The 27,990-nt window shown below is 38.4% G+C and overlaps 1 protein-coding gene and 1 pseudogene across 1 annotated transcript; one reads left to right on the forward strand and one right to left on the reverse strand.

The window, feature by feature from the left end:
• Nucleotides 1-2,864: 2,864 nt before the first annotated feature.
• Nucleotides 2,865-15,119, reverse strand: LOC126625454 (uncharacterized). Its single transcript, XM_050294545.1, has 5 exons — nucleotides 15,038-15,119; nucleotides 5,030-5,360; nucleotides 4,216-4,915; nucleotides 3,590-3,918; nucleotides 2,865-3,556 (listed from the first exon to the last, which is right to left on the reverse strand). Exons 1-5 carry the CDS (start codon nucleotides 15,117-15,119, stop codon nucleotides 3,004-3,006), a joined length of 1,995 nt encoding a protein of 664 aa, XP_050150502.1. The 3' UTR covers nucleotides 2,865-3,003.
• Nucleotides 15,120-24,034: 8,915 nt separating this feature from the next.
• On the forward strand, nucleotides 24,035-27,729 carry LOC126625083 (UDP-glucuronate 4-epimerase 3-like; annotated as a pseudogene).
• Nucleotides 27,730-27,990: the final 261 nt, after the last annotated feature.

The raw sequence follows: 27,990 nt of genomic DNA on the forward strand, positions 1-27,990 counted from the left end.
TTAGGACCTTAGGTGTATGGATGCATGGTTATGGAGGGATGTAGTAGTGTTTAGGGGAAGGGAATGGTGCGGCAAAGATGTGGAGAGAGTTTGGACGAATTTCTGGAGTGAATTGTGAATTGTGGTGAGTGGTGATCTGATTTAGGGGTTAATAGGAGTATATATAGGCACTTAAAACCCTAGGGTAATCAGATATGGACTTGGATAACCCAAATCCACAAGGAAATAGGTCTAACAATCAGATTTTGCAAGGGAAAAGGGGTCCTAGGTGCGGCTGGATAGGGATAAGGTGGATAAGGCTTCTAGATGGCCTTGCAAGGCAAGGAAATCAGGTTTCTAGAAGGGATAGGTGCGGCACTTAAAGGATAGGGCAGATTAGGGCTTCTAGAAACCCTCTAATGCAAGGAAAACTCACGGCAATGATGGATAAGGTTTCTAGAACAAGGATAAGGTATCCTAAATGGATAAGGACTCCTCATTGCATTTGGAAACTTTGCCTATTAGGATTAGGAAACCTTGTCTTTGTCATTCCTTCTTCATTCTGGATTCCTTCTCCTTCTTGGACTTGGAAATCTTCTTTGTAGCTGCAACTTGATGCCATTTGGATTTAACTTTCCTACTTCAAGTAGGAAACCTTGTTTGAGTAGGAATCTTCATCTTCAAGGAATCCTAATTCAACTAGGAAACCCATTTTGACTAGGAATCCTAATTCAACTAGGATTCCATCTTCACTTAGGCACTTTCCTACTTCGACTAGGAAACCTTGTTCAAGTAGGAAACATCATCTTCAAATCTTCAATTTCGTCCATCCTCTTGGCTCCAAGCATATGACATCCATTCCAAGCTCAACTTTGCTCCAAAAGGCTCCAAAATGCATTCTTTTGCATACTTTGCCCTTAGAACCTGAAAACACATAAAACTAGCTTAAAAGACTACTTTACTAAGCAAAAACACTATAAATGCACAAGAACAAGCTAAACTAAGGCGCATAAATATGCTCCTATCAAATTCCCCCACACTTAGCTTTTGGTAGTCCTCGAGCAAAACAAAACGAAACTAAAGAACAAAACGAAATAAAACAAGTAAAACAACCTAAACCTTCCAACAATCGCCTCAGGGATTTCCAATGGACATGACATGTTAAAAATCATCATTCCCACAGATTTTAACCATCTTTACACTTAAGCCCATACTTAATCATAGTCACTACTTACTAGTTCACATTTAACCAATTAAAACAATGTTTTGAATGTAGTAACATGCCTTAGAGAATCCCTCAATTCCTTACTAGATATGCATTCTATTTTCACTCAGATTTTCTAACTACACACCCTACACTAGTTATATGTGAGAAGATTGATGTAACAATAAAAACGAATGCTCACATATATGTATAACAAAGAAAGCAATTTCCGGAGTTAATAACATGTTTATAAATATGATCTCATGAATGGAATGCTACTACTTAGATGCGAGAATCAGTGACACCATATGCTCATACCAATTTTAAACTCCACAAATTGAAATACACAACACTCAAGATTAAAGTTAAGGGTTATAACGGGGCTTAAGGTATTGGCTAACAAAAACGGATATGGAAAACAAACGTTCTTTAAAACAATAGTAAGCAAAGTATGGAAATCGAAACTTAGAATTCACTTTAGCATGCCGAAATCAAATTCAAAACAGAAGGGAAGACTCAAACAATCAATTAGGGCCGAATGCAACTCTTTGGACCCTTTCTTCAACAAACAACACTTTGGAACTCTTTTTCACATGCATTTCAACTATTTTGCATGTTTTTCACTACTTTTCTTTTCTCTTTCTATTTTTCACGAATTTTTTTCTTTCTTTTCTCATTTTTTTCTCTTCTTTGCCGTGCCTCATTCAAGACTTTGGCACATCCCTATATCATTAATCCTTCCCCCACACTTGTTTCCCGCACACATTGATCAAAAGGAATTCATCTTGCGTTATGCTTTACTACGTTTTAAGAACAAGGGTGTGGATGGTCCTAATCTAGGCTAGGTGAGGATAATGTGGTTAACAAAGAACATAGGCTAAACAAGGCTCAACGGGGTTAAAACCTACAAAACATAATGGAATAGGGATATACGGCTTTTGGGCTATGGTGGACACTACACAACTTAATCTTGAATATGTGTTATGCAAATCAATGACATGTTTTGAATGAAATGGGCATGAGTTCTAGTGTTTGGTTCTAAGTGATGAAACGCCTTCTAAGTAGCAACCAAGCAAAGAATAATGAGATCATGCAACGACTTTAGAAAACAAAGAATGCACAGATTTTAACTCTCCAAATAAACGTTTAGGCTCAAGTCTCACAAGGTTGTAGCATTAGTTTGAGTTACTTCCTTCAAACATGTTACAAAAACGGATTTTTTACTTTATGATTACATGTGAATTCATAAGTTATAACCACAACCAAGCATAAACCAAAGAGTAAATCAAACTTTTATCCATGTTTATAACTCTCTTTAACCGTCATGCAATTACAAACCGAATCCTCATCATTGTGTTGGAAGGTACCCTAAGACACAAACAAACACACAAAAACGACTCTTTTTGGGTTTTTTAAAACAAATTTTTCAAATTTTTATGGGATTTTCGGATTTTTGACTCAACATACATTAAAACACACCAAAACAGCTTAAAAAGGCTTAAAAACAGCAAGAAACAACATTTGAAATTATGAGTGATAAACCCTACGAATTTGCATCAAAACACTTTGGTTACCCCCCCACACTTAAATCAAACATTGTCCTCAATGTTTCAAGCATAGACTCACACAAATAACAAACAAACAAACAAAACAACCTCTAAACAACCTAACATAGCAGAAACGAAGTTAACAACAAAGAGAAGAGTTTAGGAACGCAAATCTGGAATTGGAGTGCTCTCTATGTCCTCCTTTGTTGAATGCATGGGTTGCCTCCCAAGTAGCGCTTGCTTTAACGTCGTACAGCCGGACGAAGACCTCATTCACTCCTTACTAGGGCCCACGGCATCCAAGGGTATGTCATCCACGGCATGCTCCACAAAGGTGTCATAATAGGGCTTCAAACGATGCCCGTTCACCTTGAATTCTTGTCCCGTTTTCAAGCTTTGGATTTGGACTGCACCATGAACAAAAACATTAGTAATAACAAACGGTCCAATCCACTTAGAACGTAACTTACCGGGAAACAAACGTAAACGGGAATTGAACAAGAGCACTTTCTGCCCAATTGAGAATGATTTCCCACGGATCATGTTGTCATGGAAAGCTTTGGTCTTTTGCTTGTAAATGCTTGCATTATCGTACGCCTCGTGCCGTATCTCATCAAGCTCATTCAATTGCAATCTCCTTTGACTTCCCGCTTCATCGAGGTTCATGTTAAACTTCTTGATGGCCCAAAGTGCTTTGTGCTCCAATTCAACGGGAAGATGGCACGCCTTGCCATAGACAAGTCGGAAGGGGGACATCCCAATGGGGGTTTTGTACGCCGTACGATACGCCCAAAGTGCATCATCTAACCGTAAGCTCCAATCCTTCCTTGTTGGCCCAACTGTCTTCTCAAGTATTTGCTTGATCTCTCGGTTGGAAACCTCGGCTTGGCCATTCGTTTGAGGATGGTAAGGTGTAGAAACCTTATGGGTGACACTGTATTTCCTCAATAACGCTTCAATGGTCCGATTGCAAAAATGTGACCCTCCATCACTAATGATCACTCGTGGCATTCCAAACCTTGCAAAAATGTTAGTTCTAATAAAATCTGCAACCACTTTAGAATCATTAGTCAGGGTGGCCTTGGCTTCCACCCATTTCGACACATAATCAACCGCAAGCAAAATATACATGAAACCATACGATGAAGGGAAGGGACCCATAAAATCAATACCCCAAACATCAAAAATTTCAACATTTAGGATAGAAACCTGCGGCATTTGGTCCCTAGCACTTATACCACCCATTCGTTGGCATTTATCACATGTTAAGCAAAAAGTTTTAGCATCTTTAAAAATACTAGGCCAATAGAATCCACATTGTAACACCTTGAGGGCTGTGCGTTGTGTGCCAAAGTGCCCTCCACATGCATAAGTGTGACAAAAACTCAAAATTGAATGACATTCAGAATCATGCACAAAACGACGTATAATCTGATCGGGGCAAAATTTCCATAAATACGGATCATCCCACACAAAAAACCGTGCATCATGCCTAAGTTTATCACGTTGGTGCCTAGTGAACTCACTTGGAATACGTTTTGACACCAAAAAATTAACAATATCGGCATACCACGGTGCACTAACCTTTAGGGACATCAATTGCTCATCCAGGAATGTCTCTGGAATAGGTATGACATCTTCTTCATGCACCAAACGGCTCAAGTGATCAGCCACAACGTTCTCACTTCCTTTCTTGTCTCGGATTTCGATATCGAACTCTTGGAGAAGAAGCATCCATCGAATAAGCCTTGGTTTAGCCTCCTTCTTTGTGAGCAAGTACTTCAATGCTGCATGATCAGTGTAAATTATTACTTTAGTACCAAGTAAATAAGAACGAAACTTATCTAAAGCAAAAACAACGGCAAGGAGTTCTTTTTCCGTTGTGGAGTAGTTCAATTGAGCATCGTTCAAGGTCCGAGAGGCATAATATATGACGTGTGGCTGTTTGTCCTTCCTTTGTCCCAAAACAGCGCCTAGAGCATAATCGGATGCATCGCACATAAGCTCGAAGGGAATGCTCCAATCTGGTGGCCGAATGATGGGGGCCGAAGTTAGCATCTTTTTGAGGTGTTTGAACGCCTTTTCACATTCCTCGTTGAAGTCGAAGGTCACATCCTTTTGGAGAAGTCGGCATAGGGGTGTGGAAATCTTTGAAAAGTCCTTGATGAATCGCCTATAAAATCCTGCATGTCCCAAAAACGAACGAACCTCTCTAACCGAAGTCGGAGAGGGTAAGTAGCGTACAAGATCTATTTTCGATTTATCAACCTCAATTCCCCTTGCAGAAACAATATGCCCTAAAACTATGCCTTGTTTTACCATAAAGTGACACTTTTCCCAATTTAAAACAAGGTTAGTTTCCATGCATCGTTTTAAGATTAATGTGAGATTTGCCAAGCAACCATCAAACGAATCGCCAAAGACACTAAAATCATCCATGAATACCTCAATAATCTTCTCAATAAAATCAGAAAAGATACTTACCATGCATCTTTGGAACGTGGCCGGTGCATTGCATAAACCGAATGGCATGCGGCGGTAAGCAAAAGTACCAAATGGGCACGTGAAGGTGGTCTTTTCTTGGTCTTCCGGAGCTATGACAATTTGATTATATCCCGAATAACCGTCAAGAAAACAAAAAAAAGAATGACCGGCTAACCGTTCTAGCATTTGATCGATGAATGGTAGTGGAAAGTGGTCATTCCTTGTGGTGTTGTTGAGCTTCCTATAGTCAATGCATACTCTCCAACCTGTTTGAATACGGGTTGGCACAAGCTCATCCTCGGCATTCTTCACCACAGTGACTCCGGACTTCTTTGGGACAACTTGAACCGGTGAGACCCAACGGCTATCCGAGATTGGATAGATCACTCCACAGTCGAGAAGCTTTATAATCTCCTTTTTCACGACTTCCATCATCGGAGGGTTGAGTCGGCGTTGAGCCTCTCGAGTTGGTTTAGCCCCCTCCTCTAGAAATATGCGATGCATGCATGTTGTAGGGCTAATTCCCTTAATATCGGCCAATGTCCATCCGATGGCTGTTTTGTGCTCTTTCAACACCCGAATCAACTTTTCTTCCTCTAATGCCGTGAGTGATGAAGAGACAATGATGGGCAACGTCTCTTCCTCTCCCAAGAATGCATACTTTAAATGGTCCGGCAACGGTTTAAGCTCAAGAACGGGGGCCTGAATCACAGAAGGTAACAACGTATTAGTGGAAACGGGAATTGGAATTGGGTTAGAAAGCTTACCATGATGTTTTGGCAATGATTCCAAGGCAGCCACAAGCTCGGCATGCTTCTCCTTAGGTACGGCCATGTTGGGTTCTGTGCCAAATCCTTGTGCAATTGTTGTTTCGAGTGGATCGTCCTCCAACATATCAAGATAATCCTGCGCCAATTCATCCAATATATCAATAGAAAAACAAGAATGATCATCTTTAGGAAATTTCATAGCTTCAGAAATGTTAAAGTTAATAATCTCCCCATCAAATTCCATTGTCAACGTCCCTTTGAACACATCGATCTTGGTGCGTGCTGTTTTCATGAAAGGCCTCCCAAGTAGAATCGGCAATGGGGTGACATTTGGTGAGTCCTCCATCTCTAAAACGTAGAAATCCGCTGGAAATATCAAGTTATCCACCTGCACCAACACATCTTCCAAAACTCCTTTCGGATATGCATTAGAACGATCGGCTAATTGAATTATAACACCATCGTTTTTAAGCTCTCCTAAGTTCATGGATGCATATATTGAGTATGGCATGACATTAATTGAAGCTCCTAGATCTAACATAGCATGTTCAAATTTAGTATTGCCTATAACACATGGAATTGTAAAACTTCCCGGATCTTTGCATTTAGGAGGTAATTTTCTTTGCAAAACAGCGGAAACATTCTCACTTACCTGGACAACCTCTTTGTTTGAAATTCTCTTTCTTGTTGTACATAGTTCCTTCAAAAACTTGGCGTACCTAGGTACTTGCTTAATTGCGTCAAGGAGAGGTATATTGACTTGCACTTTCCGGAACGTCTCTAGAATGTCATTTTCAGCTTCTTCTTTCTTTGTTTGCTTGAACCTACTAGGAAAGGGGACATTCAAAGGAAAATCATTAGTAGGAATGGAATTGGACACAATTGTACCTTTATTTGGCAGATTGGATGGCTTAGGAGCCATGGGGACTTGCGGCAAAGGAACATCTTTCCTTGCCGTGGCCAACCCTTGTTCCTCCTCTTCAATTATCACTTCCTCCACCTTGTTTGGGGCTGATTTGGATGGTGGTGGGGTTGTTCCTACTTGTTTCCCACTTCTTAACATGATTGCCTTGGCAGATTCAAAGCCTCCTTTCGGATTTGCAATGGTTGAGCTAGGCAATCTTCCTTGCTCTCGAAACTGCCTCATGAACTCGGCAATTTGCCCTACTTGTTTCTCCAACTCATCCACCTTTTTGTCCCTATTTTGCATTCCCTGCGCCATAGAAGTTAGTAAATTAAAAATTTGATCATTATCAATAGACGAACCTGATTTTTGGGTGGGTTGTGCTTGGGGTTGAGTTGGTGCAAATGGCTTTTGATAGAAACCCGGGGGTTGTTGCCTAAATGTGCTTTGTTGTTGGCCTTGTTGGGATTCTCGCCATTTGAAATTTGGATGATCACGCCAACCGGGATTGTAGGTGTTAGAAAAGGGATCATTCCTTTGTTGGTATTGCTGCCCAAAACCCACGGCATTTAGGGTCTCCCACCCTCCGTTCTCAATCAGTTGTGGGCACTTGTCCGTAAGGTGTCCTTGCATGGAACATACGCCACACGCACTTACATTTTGAACTTTTGGCCCTTCCACAACCTGAGAAAGCAAAGTAGTAAGGTTAGCCATTTGATTATGAAGTTCGGTTATGGCACTTACCTCGTTCACTTGGTGTTGCCGTGTGGTGCCTCTTTGTCCAACACCTTCGTATTGTTGAGCGTTCAACGCTCGATTGGCAATCAAAGTCTTTGCTGCCGTGGGGGTCTTGTCTACCAATGCTCCTCCCGCCGAGGCATCTAGCATTTGTCGTTCGATTGGTAGAAGTCCCTCGTAAAAGTATTGCAGAAGAAGCTCCTCTTTCATTTGATGCTGTGGACAAGAAGCAACAAGAGATTTAAAACGTTCATAGTATGTAGGAAAAGACTCACCTTCTTCTTGTTAAATTCCACTTATCCTTTTTCGTAGGAGAATGACTCGAGAGGTTGGAAAAAACTTTTCTAAGAAAGCCCGTTTCATGCTCTCCCACGATGTGACCGTTCTGGGAGCTAATTCATATAACCAATCCTTCGCCTTTTCCATAAGAGAAAAGGGGAAAGCCTTCATCTTCAATATACTCCCGTCCACGTTTACCGGAGTCATGCTTGAGCAAACGACTTCAAACTCCTTCAAGTGCTTGTTTGGATCTTCCATGGACAGCCCATGATACTTCGGAATGTGATGTAACAAGCTTGACTTCAATTCGAACTCGGCAGTTTTATCCTGAGCCGCCCTAGGGTATTGGATACATAGAGGTGCGGAATTATCCAATCCCGAAGCGGAAAGCTCCTTGATCGTTCGGTTGTCCGCTGCCATGTCTTCCACTTCCTCTTCAACTTCAGAAACGGACTCGGAACTTGCACTTGATTCACTAGGTTCTGGGTTCTTCCTCTTTCGTCCCAACTCACGCTCAAAATCGTCGTCAAAGTCTAAAATATGTTCTTGAACCGGATTAGAACTCCGAGTCATAAACAAGTACCTAAAACAAGAAACAAAATAACATAAGAATCTGATCTAATAAGAAAAACGAAAATAACAATCCAAGAGATTAGCAAAGTTGCTAATCCCCGGCAACGGCGCCAAAATTTGATGTGAAATATATAAGCACTCAAATTAAACCCTCTTTTTATCAATTGTAGCAATGTATGTAAGTAGGGATCGTTCTAGACCGGGGATTAGGAGGGATTGCAAAATCACTTGAAAACTGACTCAAATATGTAAAAACAAGTTTAAAACACTAAACTAGACTCAAAGAATGCAAAACTAAACTTTAAAACACCAAAACAAACCAAAAGACTCAAAACAGCACCAAAACACTCAAAACTGCCTTAAAAACACAATCTGGGCAGTTTTGGACACTAAGCACCAAATTGGACGAATTTGGGTTTTAACTTGAATCAAAACACTTAAAAACACAAAGTAAAACACTTACTAACTAATTTGACACTTTAAAACAAAGGGGGATTGGTTTTGGACGAATTTAAAACAAAACAAACTTTGTAAATTAGAACAGATTGTAAAAACGAATTTGATTTAAATGGGTGAATGGAAGGCTAGCTAAGGGGTTCATCTCCACACATGTTATACTTGCATACAAAACGATTTCCAATTGCTTTTCAATAAACCATGAATTCTCAATGCCCCAAGTTAATTAGTTCCGCTTAAATTAACCCTCAGATTTTCCTAACGTTATTGAATTGGATGATTGCATACGACAACCCAAAACATTCCCCACAAGTCCCCTACATGATTGCATAATAGAGATACAAGCAAGAATCATTAAGTTCTATGAAAACCATAAGCATTGACGAAGCACTTGTTACTATGATTGCATGAAACTTATGCCAAGAATTTAATTAACGCGATTGAGATCATCAACCTTTACTACTTGTGAATATAATTCCATAACGATTAGGTGAAATTTCCTTGTATACTAGCATTCAATTTATGCATAATAATTAAGCGTGCACTCTCAACCAACACACATAAATCAATGTAATTCACATAGATAAGTAAATTGAATTCACAACTTATGAAATGCAATTAGAAGTAATCAAATCATAACGCAAGCATAAACATGTATTTCGAATCCTCCCCTAGCCAAGGGGGGTTTAGTTCCTCATACGCACAAAACAAAGAGAATTGAATTTAAACATTGAAATCAAAGGAAAAGAAACACCTAGAAATTCCAGCGACGCGAACTTGAATTGCATGAACTTCCGAGCTTCCTTCTCCTCCTCCTTGGTGCGGCAAAGGGTCTAGGGACTAGTTTAGGACCTTAGGTGTATGGATGCATGGTTATGGAGGGATGTAGTAGTGTTTAGGGGAAGGGAATGGTGCGGCAAAGATGTGGAGAGAGTTTGGACGAATTTCTGGAGTGAATTGTGAATTGTGGTGAGTGGTGATCTGATTTAGGGGTTAATAGGAGTATATATAGGCACTTAAAACCCTAGGGTAATCAGATATGGACTTGGATAACCCAAATCCACAAGGAAATAGGTCTAACAATCAGATTTTGCAAGGGAAAAGGGGTCCTAGGTGCGGCTGGATAGGGATAAGGTGGATAAGGCTTCTAGATGGCCTTGCAAGGCAAGGAAATCAGGTTTCTAGAAGGGATAGGTGCGGCACTTAAAGGATAGGGCAGATTAGGGCTTCTAGAAACCCTCTAATGCAAGGAAAACTCACGGCAAGGATGGATAAGGTTTCTAGAACAAGGATAAGGTATCCTAAATGGATAAGGACTCCTCATTGCATTTGGAAACTTTGCCTATTAGGATTAGGAAACCTTGTCTTTGTCATTCCTTCTTCATTCTGGATTCCTTCTCCTTCTTGGACTTGGAAATCTTCTTTGTAGCTGCAACTTGATGCCATTTGGATTTAACTTTCCTACTTCAAGTAGGAAACCTTGTTTGAGTAGGAATCTTCATCTTTAAGGAATCCTAATTCAACTAGGAAACCCATTTTGACTAGGAATCCTAATTCAACTAGGATTCCATCTTCACTTAGGCACTTTCCTACTTCGACTAGGAAACCTTGTTCAAGTAGGAAACATCATCTTCAAATCTTCAATTTCGTCCATCCTCTTGGCTCCAAGCATATGACATCCATTCCAAGCTCAACTTTGCTCCAAAAGGCTCCAAAATGCATTCTTTTGCATACTTTGCCCTTAGAACCTGAAAACACATAAAACTAGCTTAAAAGACTACTTTACTAAGCAAAAACACTATAAATGCACAAGAACAAGCTAAACTAAGGTGCATAAATATGCTCCTATCACAAAGTTTAAAACACTAACTAGACTCAAAGAATGCAAAACTATACTTTAAAACACTAAAACAAACCAAAAGACTCAAAACAGCCCCTAAACACTCAAAACTACCTTAAACACACAATCTGGGCAGTTTTGGGACTCTAACACAAACTTGGACGAATTTTGGTTTTCTAATGAACTAAAACACTTAAAAACATAATCTAAGACAAGTTCTAATTAATATGACTCAAAGAAATAAGATGGGGTTGATTTTGCACGAAAATAATTAAATTAAGACAAGAACAAAGTAAACAAATTCTTAGACAAATTTAAGTGAATCAAAACAGATTGTAAAATGAATTTGAATGAAACTTATGGATGGAGGGCTAGCTAGGAGGTTCTTCTCCACACATGTCACACTTGCATACAAAACGATTTCCAGTTGCTTTTTGATAAGCTATGAATACTCAACGCCCCAAATTAACCGTGAATTGCACTAATTAACCCTCAGTTTTTCCACAAGTTATTGGGTTGGATGATTGCATACGACAACCCAAAACATTCCCTACAAGTTCCCTACATGAATTGCATAATAGAGATACAAGCAAGAATCATTAAGTTCTTTGAAAAACATAAGCATTGACGAGGCATTCGTTACTATGATTTGCATGAAACTTATGCCAAGAATTTACTTAACGTGATTGTGACTAGCAACCTTCACTACTTATGAATATAAGTTCATAACGATTAGGTGAAACTCCCTTATATTCTAGCGTTAAATTCATGCATGAAAATTAAGCGTGCAATCTCAACCAACATACACAAATCATTTCTTATACGATCGGATAAGTAAATTGAATTCACAACTTATGAATCACAACTGGATGTAATCAAATCATATTGTAAGTATGAACATGGTTTCGAATCACCCCCTAACTAAGAGGGATTTAGTTCCGCATACTCACAAAGCAAAGATACATAAAATTAGACATTAAAATCAAAGGAAAGAAAACACCTAAAATGCTCCAACTTGGGTAGCAAGTGCATCCAAGAATTCTCCTTTGCTTGCTTGCGGCAGATTGCTTTGTGGACGGATTTTTGGGTAGTTTTATGATGTAGAATGGATGGGGAATGGTATGGAAAGGTTTAGGGTAAGTGTGGAGGAGTGTTTGAGGGTTGGAGGGTGGTGGCGAACTAGGCAAAGAGGGTGGAAGAAGGTGGAGTGGCTGTTATGTTTTCTAGGCACTAGAATGGTGTTTTTGGGGTGTTTTGCTACCTAGAGGTTGTATGGACGAATTTTCTGTGATGAATGATGAATATGAGAGTGTGAACCCTTTTCCAAGGGGTGTAAACATGTATATATAGGCCCCAAAAACCTTAGAGAATCAGGTTAGGCTAGGGAGAATGCACGGCAAAGAGTGTATGTGGTGTGCAATGGTCCAAGGGTGAAAATGAAGTGATGATGCAAAGTGTGAAGGGTAAAATGGAGTGGTCTTGTAGCTAGGGGGCATGAATGATTGTGTACATTGCATAGAGATGGAAAGCGAGGTGAAAATGTGTCAATAAATGGGTCAAAGGTGCAGCAACATGTGGTACACAAGGCATGGGATTCCAAATGTGAATGATGAAGCATCAATTGGTGCATGTTATGGTTGTGAAAGTTGTATAAAATTTTGTGGGTGAAGGGAACAAGAGGTATCAAGCAATTAAGTGTAATAATTAAATGAATTGAAGCATGAAATCAGAAATTATGTAGGGGACAAGAGTGATCAAGCATGGCATGGGAATCCAAAGGGAATTCTATGTTGTTTTGCATGGCAATGAAGGCAAGTTGGGGTGACAAATTTTTGGGCTGAGTTCTTCATCTTTTGGACCATAATTCTTCACATTCTTGGCCTCTTTAGTTCTCAAATTCGTCCATCCACTTTGGCACAAATATGTGACAGGCATTCCAAGCTCCATTTTGCTCCAAAATGCTCCAAAATGCATCTTCTTGCCTACTTTGTCCATAAAATCTGAAAACACACGAAAATGACTTTAAACATTAAAATAACTAAGGAAACACGACATAAATGCACAAGAACAAGCCAACTAAGTCGCATAAATATGCTCCTATCAACTTGATATGTCTTTCTTAAGCTGGAAGACACGTTGATGCGAAAATTAACTTAACACGCAAATTTAACCCTCTTTTGACAATTGTAGTATAAGTATAAGTAGGGATCGTTCTGGACCGGGGATTAGGAGGGCTTGCTAATAACCTCTAAACTAACTCAAAAACATAAAACTAAATTTAAAAACACTTAACAGGACTCACAAGACTCAAAGCAAACTTAAAATACTCAAAACAGCTTAAAACAACCAAATAAACTTAAACTAGACACTAGGAATGACTTTGGATGAAAATTGATTTTTACTTAAATGAAAACATTTAAAAACACAAATTAAAACAGATTTGAAACACTTTGAAAGAAGAAACTAAAAGGGGGGTTTTGATTTGGAGGAAGTTGTAACAAACAAACAAGTATGAAAAACTAGACAGATTGTAAAATAAAATTGAGAAATAAGATGATGGATGGGATAGCTAGAGGCTTTTTCTCCACATATGACATGTATGCAGATAACTTAATTTCCAGTTACTACTTCATTCAATTATGAACGACAATGCTCCAAATAAACTGTGACATCACTAGTTAAATCTCAGATTTTCCTTGTTTTATTGGATTGGATGACATCATTCGACAAGCCAAAACATTCTTCAAAAGTTCCCTACATGACATCATAATAGAGATACAATCAAAGATCATTATGTTTAATGAAAATCATAAGCATTGACAAAGCACTTGCAACTATGACATCATGTCACTCATGCTAGGAATTGAACTTAACGCGATCGTTTATAAGCGACCTTCACTCCATGTGAATATAAGTTTGTAACGATTATGTGAAACTTCCTTATATCCTAGCAATGAATTTATGCATGCCAATTAAGTGTTGACCCTTAATTAACAAATACAAATAAGTTATCAATCAAATAGTTAAGCCAATTGCATTCACGATTCAAGAGTTCATAACTGGAATTTATCAAATTACATTGCACACATAATCATGGCTTTGAAATCACCCCTAGCCAAGAGGGGTTTAGCCACTGATATTTACAACAAAACGAAAGGAAATGAATTTAAACATTAGAAACAAAAGAAAGGAAACACCTAAACGCTCCAATGATCCAAGTTGGACAGCAAGCACGTCCAAGCACTTTTCTTCCCTTCCTTTGCTATGGCACAAGGTGTTGGTGAGTGTTTGAAGGTTTGTTTGTATGGAGGAATGGATGTGAAGATGAATGGATATGTTTGGATGAAGGTTGTGTTGAAATGGGAGTGAATTATCTAACCCAGTATGAACTGAAATTATGTTACACACACTTCCTTTTATAGAGGAAGTGCAAGGCAAAGCATGGGTAAAATGGAGTGGTGTTGAAATGATTCAAAGGTGAAAGTGAAGTGATGATGCAAAGCATGGGTAAAATGGAGTGGTGTTGAAATGATTCAAAGGTGAAAGTGAAGTGATGATTGATGCAAGAATTAAACATGGATGGAGTGCATGGCAAAGGTTTGTTATGGTACAAGGAACCCTTAATTTGTGTCCTAAAATGCATAGGAAACCTTCAATGTTGCTGGAACTTAGGGACATTTAGGATTTAGGAAAGATCAAACCAATATAGGAAACCTTGGCTTAACTTTCCTACTTCAAGTAGGAATCCTCATCTTTAGGTCTTCAATTTCGTCCATTCCCTTAATTCTAAGCATGTGATATTTATTCCAAGCCCAAAATTTCTCCAAAAGGCTCCAAAATTCACATTTTTGCATACTTTGTCCTTAGAACCTGAAATTGCACAAAAATGACTTTAAACACTAAAGCTACTAAGGAATAACAACATAAATGCATGAGAACAAGCTAACTCAGTCGCATAAATATGCTCCTATCACACGTGCAACATTATTTTTGTTGCCATACATCTCTTGGACTTGCTTCTATAGGTACATAGATGATTCTGAATAGCTGAATATTTAAGCAATTCTACACTCCATGGAATTAAGTAACCAAGACATGACCAATTGGTCCTTACACAGTCACGAATCATAGGTAGGAGAGGTAGTTTCAGGTACCTTCATAGCACCATTGATATAACTGAGCTTGGATCTTCCTCCTAGTGCAAGAGAGATAGCCCAAGCCCAGGGAAGGTAGTTGAATTCATTAAAAAAAAGGAGCTGAGACATTGGTTGGGGTTAACTTCAATGTCAGACTGAGCTGAGGTAGCCAAGGAGCTTTCAGCTTCAAAAGAATTGTCTTCAACCATCTTGGTGTAAAGAAAAACGAGGAACACACAACGGAAACAACAGAGCCATAGGGTTCTTGCTTTGATACCAGGTGAAATTTAGAGATGTTGTATATCTTAGTAAAGAACACTTTACAAAGACTGAAACATATATAGAGGAGATGAGTGAAGAAGCAAACTTCAATCACTCCCTTAATCACTCCTTGAAACACTCATAATCTATTTACAATAACAAGAAAGCAAACTTCCTTAATTGAAGGAAAAATGACAACATGACTAGGTATCCAGGATAAATCCCTAAACCCTTGTCGAGAGTTATATGCTGGGTAAAATACTAACCCTAACTGACAAGGATTGTAGCAATAAGAGTCCTGATAACCTCCAACATCTACATTAAGGGGAGGAGGTGGGCTTAGCCTCATAATGAGCTACCAATAATGTGGTTCAAATTCGTTTTTGACGAGAATCGAACCTAGGACCTCTCACTTGCAAGTGAAGAGGAATACCACTAGACTTTAGTACTAAGTGGCAAAAAGTTACCTGTATTTTTTTTAATAAACAATATTATCTACACTAACAGGGAGTGGGGTGAACTTAGCCTCAAATGGGCTAGCAATAATGTCATTCAAATTCGCCTTTGGCGAGAATCGAACCTAAGGCCTTTCACTTACAAGTGAAAAGGAATACCATTAGACTGTAGTACTAAATGGCTAAAAGTTACCTCTATTTGAATTATAAATATAATTGTCTATGTCAAGGGTGAAAATAATTTGCTTGGTTCACTAAAATTAAAGTTTTAGTTTAGGTTATCAGCCAAAATTATAAAAATAATTAAATGAGAGAAATCAATATAAAAATTATATTTTAGACGGAGAGTTAAAAATATATCATCGCAAAAAATAGATGTTGTATGGAAAGTATTTTCGACGGTCAGTTAAGTATTTGTGACTATATGATGTTGGAAATAAAATAATTTTACCATTTTGAAAATTTATTTCCAACGGAAAGAAAATTAGTAACTACGAGCCATATGCGTCAGAAATGAAGCATTTTCGATGGCTCGTTAGAAAAAAAGAAAAGTATTTCCAATTGAGCAATTTTCAGTGCCTAGCGAGGGTGTTTTCACTTATTTCAAACGGCAAAATGTGTTTTTCGACTGCATTTGACCTTTGCGAATGACCTTTTTTTCTTCTTCTAGTGAGTTATAAGACAGTTATGGCATGATGGTACATATTTATAACTGCTCATCATACATACTTACACTAGTGTCTATAGTACTCGTCCAGGTTAGGAACAATTCTACATGTACGTTCACATCGCATCATTACACTCACTATGGACCCATTATAGGTGATTTCCTGTATTAGTTTGCAATAGGCAACTAAGACTCGTATGTGATGCGCTTAGCACCAGCTTCTCATGTATGTAGTATTTGAGCATGGATTATTAAACCCAGCCTGTTCCTTGTAGCTACTTTTTGCATAGGGTTGTGTATTTGCATAGTTGTAATGAGCATTCTATTTTATATAGTTGAGATGTTGTGGTTTACCATACATTTGAATATTTGGATTTATGATAATCGATGTTAATACTATTACGTAGTATGATATGAGCAAAACATTATACATCCTACCTATGATGATAATATTTTTACTCTTATTGCACTTGCATCTGTAATCTGACATTACATTTATGTAATATGGGTACATCCAGCACTGTGCACTCTCACCAACAGTTATAGGCTTCAGTTTTAATTTATTCACATTTTTACTCAACATTTTCAGCCGTCACGCTTAACTTCGGTATCCAGATGGATATTTGCGTCGGGGTTTGTGAAACACATAATCTAACTAGCATCAATTGCAAAATTGAATATCTTGTTGTGCTTCATGCCGACCTCACATCATGTGACCATTATTGTGCTAATCAAGGTACAAAATATCGATATTATCGACGATATTTCACCGATAATATCGATTTTGTAAAGAGACGATATTTTTACACTAAACCATCTACTTATCGGCGATATTTCGCCAATAATATCGTTTTTGTAAAGAGACGATATTTTTACACTAAACCATCTACTTATCATCAATATATCGCGATATTGTCAATATGATCGATAATATTGTGATATTATCGATAATATCGTGTGAATCTTTGGCCCCTTGAAGACCGAGAAAGGTATGCCTGGGCAGTGTTGGGCTTTCGGTTTTATACACGTCTTAACTCTCCTACATTCTTCAGCTGGCCGATGTGGGACTAGAACCGTGCTTTCTTGCAGAGTTGCAGTGCTGTTTCTGACTTCGTACTTTAAGGTAACGACATCTTATAGCTTTCAGACCACAAAACTACATCTTATCACCAACAACCAGGAATTTAACATGCCATGGGATTGATCCATGAGATCAACCCGTCCTCTTTTCTCGTCCTCTTTCTAGCTGCATCATCTTTCAGTTTCCTCCCTAGCTCAGTTTGAAGGATAGAGCTCGAAGCAAGAAATTGAATGGGGAAGTGGGATCTGCAAAAGCTTTATGTTCCTTGACAAGTTTATGCTTCTAAATCGTTGAAGAGATTGTTGAATGCCAATCATTGCCGTGGTGAGACATGCTGGAACCATCTCAATCTGCACTAGTTTGATATCTTTCAGAAAGTTGATGGTTTGCTCTAGCTAGAAAATACCAAGGCACAACACGGTTGAGCTTCTGTGATTTGGTGGATTCGCTAATCTCTGTCTCAAGTGTTGTATATTGATTTACGACTCTAAATGTGAATGATTTTTTCATTTTTATTTGTTCCTTTCTCAATACAAAGATGTTTTTTGGTGTGCTTGGAATATGAGCACATACATCATATGTTATTATACAAGTGAAATGAAAAATAAAATAAATAAAAAATAAATAAAAAAAATTCCCTACACTTGGGATTATCCAACTCGCTACAGATGTGTTTGTGATTACATATTCAGCCTGTAATATTTATATGGTCGTGAAGATGTCTGCAAGGCTTGCAAGCTAATATTTATTATCTAGGATAAATTTCTATATTTAAAAAAACACAAAGGGGATTCGAACCCCTCCCATTTTACTCCTTCAATACCTTGACCACCATATCACTTATGTTTTTGTGAAAATAAACTAAAATACACTTACTCTACACATAGAGATGATAAAGATAGTGAAATTTTTGAACCTCGTAGAAACTTTATGTGGTACTAAGTTATTCATGTATCTTACCATGCAATGTATAAATTGTAAAATATTGTACTAATTCATTATATATAAATGATTATGGTGTGTTTAAACTTCTTTCATTAATTATGTCACAGCCCGTTCCAAATTATTATATTCGTGGCTGTGAATGGACGAAATTGCCCTTAAGAAATACTAAATTTGTGAAGCTCAGGTTGCTAATTATCTAGGTTCCTAAGTTTGAAAATAAAATGAAATTTAATAAGGATGGAACTTAGATTTTTAGGTTAAAATGTTAAAGTTTGGTGTTTGGAGATTGGAATAAGGACCACGTGGGATCCCCACATCCCTCAAAACCCTCCTCATTTCCCGTTCACTGTCTTTCTCTCTCCTCCTTCACGATTTCTCACTCTCTCTGTCTCTCTCCTTCGAACTCACACGGACCACCACTAAAACCACCCTAAATCTATACCAACGTCAAGTTTGAGACCACCATTGGAATCCTGAGGACTTCACGATCACGTTGGTATCCATTTCAGGTAAGTTTTACTTCGGAAAACCTAGATTCTAAACTCCCCATGAAAGTGTACTGTTCATGAGCTTTGAATTGGTTGATTTTTAGGACAATCCAAGCTCATAGTGAGCTTAGTGAGGTCCCAAGGAAGCTCGGAGTGCTTCGTTGGAAGTTTTTGGACGTAAGAACACGGAGATTGACAAGTTCAAAGTTTGGCCGGAGCTTTCGAGGCATTTTCCGGCGAATCCCCGGCGAGTTAGGAGTCGAGGTAGGTATCAATATCTTCGTCTCGTCAAGTACTACAACTTTCCTTTTTGTTTCACTCAATTTCGTTGAGTATTGAAGAAGTTATACTCATTTGAAAAATACCCAGTTTCCGGCGACCTCCGAGGCTTTCGAGGCAGTTTCCGGCCAAACCACGGCGAACTAGGTGTTGTGCAAGGTACCATTCTCTTTTTCTCTTCAAGGGCTACAACTTTCGTTTTTGAATCACTTGATTTCGTTGAGAAATGACAAAGTTATGGCAATTTAAAATGAAATGCATATGAGTTATGTGGAAAAACGGGAAGTGAAATACCATGCATAGAATTGATATGAAAAGTATATAAAAATGTGAGTTGAAATGCCATGCATGAATTAATATATGATGCATATGTATGAATTGGTGCGGTGGACGCACAGGTAAGAATTGATTTATGATGCATATGTATGAATTGGTGCGGTGGACGCACAGGTAAGAATTGATTTATGATGCATATGTATGAAATGGTGCGGTGGACGCACAGATGAGTATTTAATTACTGTTATGATGATGATGATATATATTGAGCTCAAATCCTGCACCATGGTTTAGTGCTTATAGTATTCACCGCATCGCACGCTCGCCTTGGATCCAAGTAGATGCTAGTCGTACAGTCCACGCGGAGTGGGTACGACAGACCAGTCGCGAGAGTGTTAGTGAGATTCCGACTGGTGGGTGACCTTAGATTATGTGCACAGATGATTTATGAGAAGCACTAGAGCGTAACTTGTGTGCAGAAGGCCGGACGGGTCACAGAGGTGACTCCGGTAGAGTGATAATGATAGATTTTGAGCTCTAGGTTCAACCGTATAGGGCTATTAGAGGGCCTACGGTTGATTACTTTCTTGCACCTGATATGATTATGTTGATGCATTCATACCTTATTACTGTTGAGATGATGTGGCATGGCATAATTAATATGAGAAATGTTGAGATGACATGGCATGGCATGATTGATAAAGAGATAATGTTGAGATAGTAAAAATGAAGTTTTGAGAATATATATGTATATTTATATTTTACATTTCTGGGAAAGTATACAGGTTTTACGGAGAGGGGTTACAACGTTTTGAGAAATGTTTGGATTTGGAAAAGAATTGTTTTACTGACCCACTCAATTTTGGTTTTGCGCCCCTCCAGGTTCAGGAATCACAAAGGTGTGGTGACTACGAGGAATTCGACGGTGTTCTGACAGATTGGACAAAATTAGGACTCACCTTCGGGTGTATCAATTTAAATTGTATCTTAAAGCTTCCGTACTGTGCAAATGGTTACGTCACTCTCACGTGACGGCCAGCATGCCCTCCTTCGGGACGGGGTGTGTCAAATTACTACATATTTTCTACACTCACAATGTTTGTCAGCTCGCTATATAATCAACTTAAATCAGTTAAATCCATCATGCAATGCATTTCCCTCCAATTTTTTGTGATAAACTAATAGATAATTGACTAAATAAACATCCTGCAAAGTTTCAATAAAAATTTCCAAGTTTTTCTTACAATTTCCGTGGTTTTTATTCAATTTTTATCGATATCGATAATATCCTGATATTTCCATCGATATTTCCGTGTTTTTGGACTATCAATATTTTCGATATCATCGATATTTAATACCTTGGTGCTAATGAAGAATCAAACATGAAGTAATGGGCCTACAACTATTATTATTGTTTCATAATATGGCGACTATCCTAAGGAAAGTCAGTCTTTGAGCAAGAGAATTTTGAATAAAATGAAATGTTTTCACATTAGTTGGAATTTTAAGATTTGAAATACGAGTGAATGCATTAGTATTGAATAAAAGGAAATTAGATTAACATGTCAGGTAAATTTAAAATCATGTTGGCGTCCGACGCACGTTTAGAAATAGGAAAATAGCATACAATTAGTGTTATGAAGTCCACTCACCTGTTTGGCATTACAATTCGAGTCCCATGATATATTAGTAACCAAATCACATTTACAAGGCAATATTCTTTCTGTATAATTTTATGGTATCATATTAAAAGTGGTTAAAAAGTATTTATCTTAGTATACCATATGGTTAAATTCTGATTTCCTTCTTTAATATATGAGATAGAACAAACATATAATTAGATGTGCGATTTTAAAGATGCAACATAAAAAAATCTAACAACCGAAAATTACACAATTCAATTCAAATATCAGTAGTATGAAAAACAATAATATAAATGTACCCTATAAACAGTATATATATATATATATATATATATATATATGGATCCTCTCACTTCTTTTCTTTACTATTTATTGTGATCACATACGGAGTGCTCTTTATATAGAGCTACAAAAAATGAAATGATTGTCTTTTGAAAAACCTCACATATCAACAACAACACAACTATTCTCAAGTCTTCCTCACTATTCGCTAAAGCATGTGGGCATACATTTCCCCAATTTTTACAACTATATGAAATTTCAAAACCCACCAAACTAACCAAACAAAAAATCAAAATAAAAATGAAAAAGACATTTTATCTAAGATGACGGCGGCTATAAAGGTCTAAGGGTTGGTTTGGTATTGTTGTTCTTTGAAAAAAAAAACTGCTTCTGCTATGCTGTGAGAATAAGCTTATTTTTGCTGCTTCATGTTTTCAACTTTTTTTCACCCAAAACTGTGAAAATAAACTATTTTTAAGTGTTTACCAAACACTTTTTTGAGCTCAACTTTTTTTGATGCCCACTTTTTATAAAATCACCTCAGTACCAAACCAGTACTAAACCAGAGCTTAGAAGCTCAAAAAGTAAAACACTAAACCAATCCACAAAATACCTGGCATGCCCTTCTCCCCCTTTTCGTCTTTATTTGGCAAAATCTTCTTCCAAATTTTCCCACCACCACCGAAACTCTAACCACCAACCCTTGTTATATTAAACCCCTCCACCCCCAAAATCCCCAATTTTTTTTTCCCAAAACCTTTGATTTTCTCACCAACCAAACTAACAAATGATGTGATATAAACTAGCACACAAATTAAACCCTATTGTTGACAATTGTAGTAAAGATATAAGTAGAGACCGTTCTAGACCGGGGATTAACTAGGGATGCTAATCAACATAAATAAGACTTAAAAATACTAAATTAGACTCTATAAACTTAAAACTGACTTAAATGACTCAAAACAGCAACAAACAATAAAAAAGACTCAATTCTAGACCTAACAAGTGATTTTGATGAAAATAAACTTAACTTGATTCAAAAGATTAAAAGAAAACAGATTATGACTCAACTAACAAGACTTAATGAATGGGAGATTGTTTTTGACAAATTTAAAACTTACACTAAGTTATCTAAGACTCTAAATTACTTTGAACGAAATTGGTGATTTAAATGGGTGAATGGCTAGTTAGAGGGTCCTTCTTCACATATGACATATACATACAAACCAATTTCCAGTTATTATTCCTTTAGACTATGAATGACAACACCCCAAGTTAACCGTGATAGCACAAATTAACCATTAGATTTTCCTTAATTCATTGAATTGGATGGAATATGCATCGCAACCAAATTATCCTTATCAAGTTCCCTAACTATGAAAAGCATGATAGAAAGACATATCAAAGGTCATTAAGTTCATTGAAACCAAAAGCATTGACGAGGCATTCGTAACTATGAAAAGCATAATACTCCTGCCTAGAATTTACTTAACGCAATCACGACTAGTGACTTCCACTACTTGTGAATATAAGTTCATAACGATTAGGTGAAACTCCCTTATACTCTAGCATCAAATTCATGCATGCAAATTAAGTGTCGACCCTCAGTCTACATACATAAATAAGTTTTGATAACTCAGATAAGCAAATCATATTCAAGACTCAAGAAACAATAACTGGACGTAATCAGTTCATATTAAACATATAATCATGGCTTCGAATTCACCTCCAACTATAAAGAAATTAGTTCCTTATGTCTTTGAAAACATAAAACCATATTAAAACAAACATTGAACTAAAACTAAGGATAGAATACACCTAGGAACATCCAGCAATCCAAGCTTGAATGGCAGGGCATGGCAAAGGGTCTCCTCTCCTTCCTTCCTTGCAAATCTATGGCACAATTGTATTTTTCTGATGTTTTGGCTCTTGTGTGTGTGGTGGATGGTGTGGTGATCTGATGGTAGAGGGTGATGGTTTGAATTGTGGCAAAAAATATGTATTTATAGGCTAGGGTTTTGCGCAAATTAGTGGAGGATAAGGATTACACAATCATAGGGAAAAAGGAATAGGAAATTTGGCCAAAGCTTCTAGAATGGAATATTTGGTAGATTTCTAGAAGAAAATTAATAAAAGGTGCAACACCAATCTAGGGCAGGTGATGAGGCTTCTAGAAAGGGGTATTTAGGTGATTTAATATGTAATTGATCCCCCCTTGCAATTGGAATTAAAGTATGATAAGATTAGGATAAGATAAGATATGATAAAGTTAGTTTGGATAAGGTTTTGGATAATGTTCCGTCCTTTTAGCTGATTCCTTATCTTCAATGTCTTGAATTAATTTCTTCAACTCTTTAGCACATTTCTAGCCTCTCTTGAACTTCAAATTCGTCCATTCCTTGTGCTCCATATGTAAGATATCCATTCCAGCCCAAAACTGCTCTAAAATGCTCCAAAACGCACTTTCTTGCCAACTTTGTCATTTGAACCTACAAACACACGAAAATAGCTTAAATCACTATAATAAACAGAAACTAACTATGAAAATGCAAGAAAACAAGCTAACTAAGTCGCATAAATATGCTTCTATCAACAAACACAAACAAAACCATCACAGCATCTGCCCTACATATATCCCCCATTCCTTTCCCACAAACCAATCCCACCCCCAAACCCAAACCTTAACCCTAATTTTCCCTCTTAAAAAACAAAAAAAGTGGAAATTAGGGTTTTTGGAGAATTGGGCAATGTCACAGCTGAAGCCAATCTCACATTTGGATAACATCCCTTCCACTCCCGGAAAGTTCAAGCTCAAGAAATCTCATCCATACATTCACCGCCTTAGGTGTCACATCCCAGGCTCAACTCCGCAGTAGCACGATATTGTCCGTTTTGGGCTTACCATTCCCTCACAGTTTTGTTTCTGGGAACTCGGCACAAGAACTTCCAGTGGGCCACGTGATAATTGGGGGTGGGTATATATAAGGCATAGAGGATCCACTCCCTTGGGCAATGTGGGATCTAACAATCCACCCCCCTTAGGGGCCCGACATCCTCGTTGGTACACTTCTAACCAGGGATTCGCTCTGATACCAAATTGTCACATCCCGACCTGAGCTCCACCAGATCTTGGCTCATCCTCCACTGTAGCACGATATTGCCCGTTTTGGGCCCCAACTACGCCCTCACGATTTTGTTTCTGGGAACTCGGCATGAGAACTTTCTAATGGGTCATCCATTCTAGAAATGCTCTCACCCAAACTCGCTTAACTTCGGAGTTCCCATGGAATCCGAAGCCTGAGCTCCCAAAATGCCTTATTCTAATTGGAGGTGGGTATGTACATGTAATGCATAGAGGATCCACTCTCCTGAGCAATGTGACTATTGAACAATATACCGAAAAACATAGCTTTTATTGAATGAATTGATCAGAAACAAAACCAAGAGGTCTTTATATAGAGAAAGACCAAAGCAAGCCCTAGACTAAAACCCTAAACCAAATCCTAAACAAACTCAAATACTTAATGGGCAAGTAACTAATCCTTGGCCCGCAAGATAACAACCTAAATTCCAAACTAAATTCCAACACCCCCCGTCAAACTCATGGCGGAACACAGTCATGAGTTTGCAAGGTAGATGTGGATACAAGACTCCAAATTCTAGTGCTAATGCCAATGCGAAAAACACAACCATGCTAATGCCGATGCCAACTTCAAAACACAACCATGTTAATGCTGATGCCAACTTCAAACTACCATGTCAATGCCGATGCCAACTTCAAACTACCATGTCCAATCATCCTTTCTAGATTCAGATTTTGAATCAGTTCCAATATGCAAAACAGCAGCTGCTCCTCCTTTTTGTGGAAGTGCATGTTGCCGAGACAACTTAGGACATTAGGATTTCCAATGCCCTTTCCCTTTACAATAAGAACACTCATCCATAGCAACCCTACGAGACCTTACCGCAGCAAATGCTGAAGTATTTGACGACGATGAAGAGAGCCTATGCGACTGCACACGAACTTCTTCTGCTTGTAACTCATTAACAACAGAATCAACAGATGGAAGAGGAGTTCGATGAAGGATGGAGCTACAGAGTGTCTCGAACTCATCTCGAAGAGGCATTAGAAACTGAACAAGACGTTGTTCTTCTCTATATTTACAATAGAGCTTGATAATGCCGAGTTCTTCAGGCTCAGTTAATGCAAGTTGATCCCAAAGATTAGTCAGTTCATTGTAAAACACTTGAATACTCTTATCACCTTGCTGGATTGTACGAATCTCCATTTCCAATTGATACCTCTTAGCAAAATTGGCCTTGGTATACAACTTTGCCAAGTGATCCCAAACTTCCTTAGACGTTGAGAACTTAGCCAGTTGCATTCCAATAGCCAAATCAACAGAATTATTAATCCACGTAATAATCTTTGAATTATTCATCTCCCATGCAGCAACCAATTCAACATGTTTCTCATCTTTAGGGTTATTTGGAATAGAAATCATTCCAGAAACATAGCCCCACAAACCTTTTCCAATCGAAAAATTCTTCATCACATATGCCTAATACACATAATTATTTCCATTCAATTTCACACCAATAGCTTGTAAGGAATCGTCCTTTGCAGATGCCATGACAATACTGAGGAACAAGGAGCACGATACCTGGTGCAGATGCAGATCAAAGGTGCAGATGCGACTGATGCAAATTGATGCAGATGCAAAGATGCAGATGCATGCAGACTGAAGCAGTGCGACAGATGGTGGGTGCGGTATGGCGGTGGTCCAGTTGGCTGCGATGATTGCAGCAAACTGAGCAGATGCAAATTCAAGTCGGTGCAGCAGGTTGCAGTTAGATAGATTCCAGTCGGTGCACACGTTCAGTCCGAAACGTCCAGTGGTGCAGTGCTGGTGATATACTCACGAGTTCATGAATCACTCAGACAGACGGCACCGAGACAGGTTCAGTTAACCTGCTCTTGATACCATATTGAACAATATACCGAAAAAATATAGCTTTTATTGAATGAATTGATCAAAAACAAAACAAAGAGGTCTTTATATAGAGAAAGACCAAAGCAAACCCTAGACTAAAACCCTAAACCAACTCCTAAACAAACTCAAATACTTAATGGGCAAGTAACTAATCCTTGGCCCGCAAGATAACAACCTAAATTCCAAACTAAATTCCAAGCATTAGGCTTCATTCTTCTATCTCCAAGCTCACTCTCTGGTCCTTCTTCTTTCTCGTCTTCATTCTCTTCTACTTCATCCTCTTATCGTAGTCGCCTTCTTTGCTTTCGCGCCGATCGCTTAACGACTCCTGGATGGGACACAATTAGGAAAAATGGGTCACCCACTTGGCCCAGAAGCGCTCCGCCCATGGATCATCGTCCTCGTCATCGGTGCCGTAATCTTCGTCAGAACTCACGTTTCAATGGCTCTGAAGCTCCGCGGCGATGGGGTTTTGGGTCTAGATAACTTCAACCACTATTACAACCCTCGGCTCAAGCGCAATCGCTAGAGGTTTCTGGAAAGCAAGAGGGTATCAATGATGCAGCGCTGCTCAAGAAGCTGTTTGACTTGGTGGCGTTTACCCACGTAATGCACCTTGCTGCTCAAGCTGGGGTTTGATACGCAATGCAGAATCCAGGGTCTTATGTTCACAGCAACATTGTTGGGTGGATGAACATTCTGAAGGTTTGCAAATCAGTGAATCTGCAACCGTTGATTGTTTGGGGTTCTTCCAGTTCGGTTTATGGGCTCAATTTAAAGGTGCCCTTTTTAGATAAGGATAGACTGACCAGCCGACAAGACTGTATGATGCTACTAAGAAGACTGGAGAAGAGATTGCACACACTTATAACTACATTCACGAGCTTTCAATTACTGGGTTGCAATATTTCACTGTGTATGGACCTTGGAAAAGGCCTACCATGGCCTACTTCTTTACTAAAGATATTTTGAAAGGGAAGCCAAATACTATCTTTTAAGCACTTGATTATGGCTATGTGGCCATAGATTTTACCTACATTAATGATGTTGTAAAGGGCTATATGGCGGCATTAGACATAGCAAAGAAGAGTACAAGAAGTGGTGGGAAGAAGGGGCAGCGCAATTGGGTATTGAATTTGGGGAATACATCGCCAGTACCAATTAGTGTGTTGGTCAGTATTTTGGAATAGCATTTGAAGGTTAAGGATACGAGAAAGGTGTTGCCAATCCTTCGGAATGGGGATGTGAAGTTTACACATGCCAATGTAAGCTTTGCACACAAAGAGCTTAGGTACAACTTACAAGCCAGGGATCGATTTGGAGATAGGGCTAAAGAAGTTTGTGTGGTGGTATCTTGACTATTATCGGATTACATCAGAGAAGCGTCCTGGTGAATTTCCTACCTCATATTGTGCTTTTAAGTCACTGTAATTGTTCTTAGCATTCATTTACACTACCCATTTTGCAATCTTAGCACCATCGCTATCACGCTCGTGGTACTGTTTTAAGATGGATTTTATTCGTTGATGGTTTTGTTTGTTCCTCTAGGGCTTTCAATTGCAAGGTATAGCTGAGTCATACCAAGAAAAAAAATTGGAGGCATCTCAATTTTTTTTTCTCCACATGTTGGTTCTTTTGTTCTTTTGGATGTTCATTTTTAGTTTTTTTTTTGTACAGCCCTTGACTCATAGATCAAAGCAATTTGCTGA

Source organism: Malus sylvestris, chromosome 6 (assembly GCF_916048215.2).
Source record: "Malus sylvestris chromosome 6, drMalSylv7.2, whole genome shotgun sequence".
NCBI classification, from domain to species: domain Eukaryota; kingdom Viridiplantae; phylum Streptophyta; class Magnoliopsida; order Rosales; family Rosaceae; genus Malus; species Malus sylvestris.

Bases quoted from the DNA above. Each gene is read 5' to 3' on its own strand.
- LOC126625454 (XM_050294545.1), bottom strand. From the start codon at position 15,119: ATGGTTGAAGACAATTCTTTTGAAGCTGAAAGCTCCTTGGCTACCTCA. The intron at 4,916-5,029 runs AGGGCATATTGT...TTTGGGACATGC, and splicing joins GTAAAACAAGGCATAGTTTT to AGGATTTTATAGGCGATTCA. The intron at 3,919-4,215 runs GCACGGTTTTTT...CTAAATGTTGAA, and splicing joins GTGATAAACTTAGGCATGAT to ATTTTTGATGTTTGGGGTAT.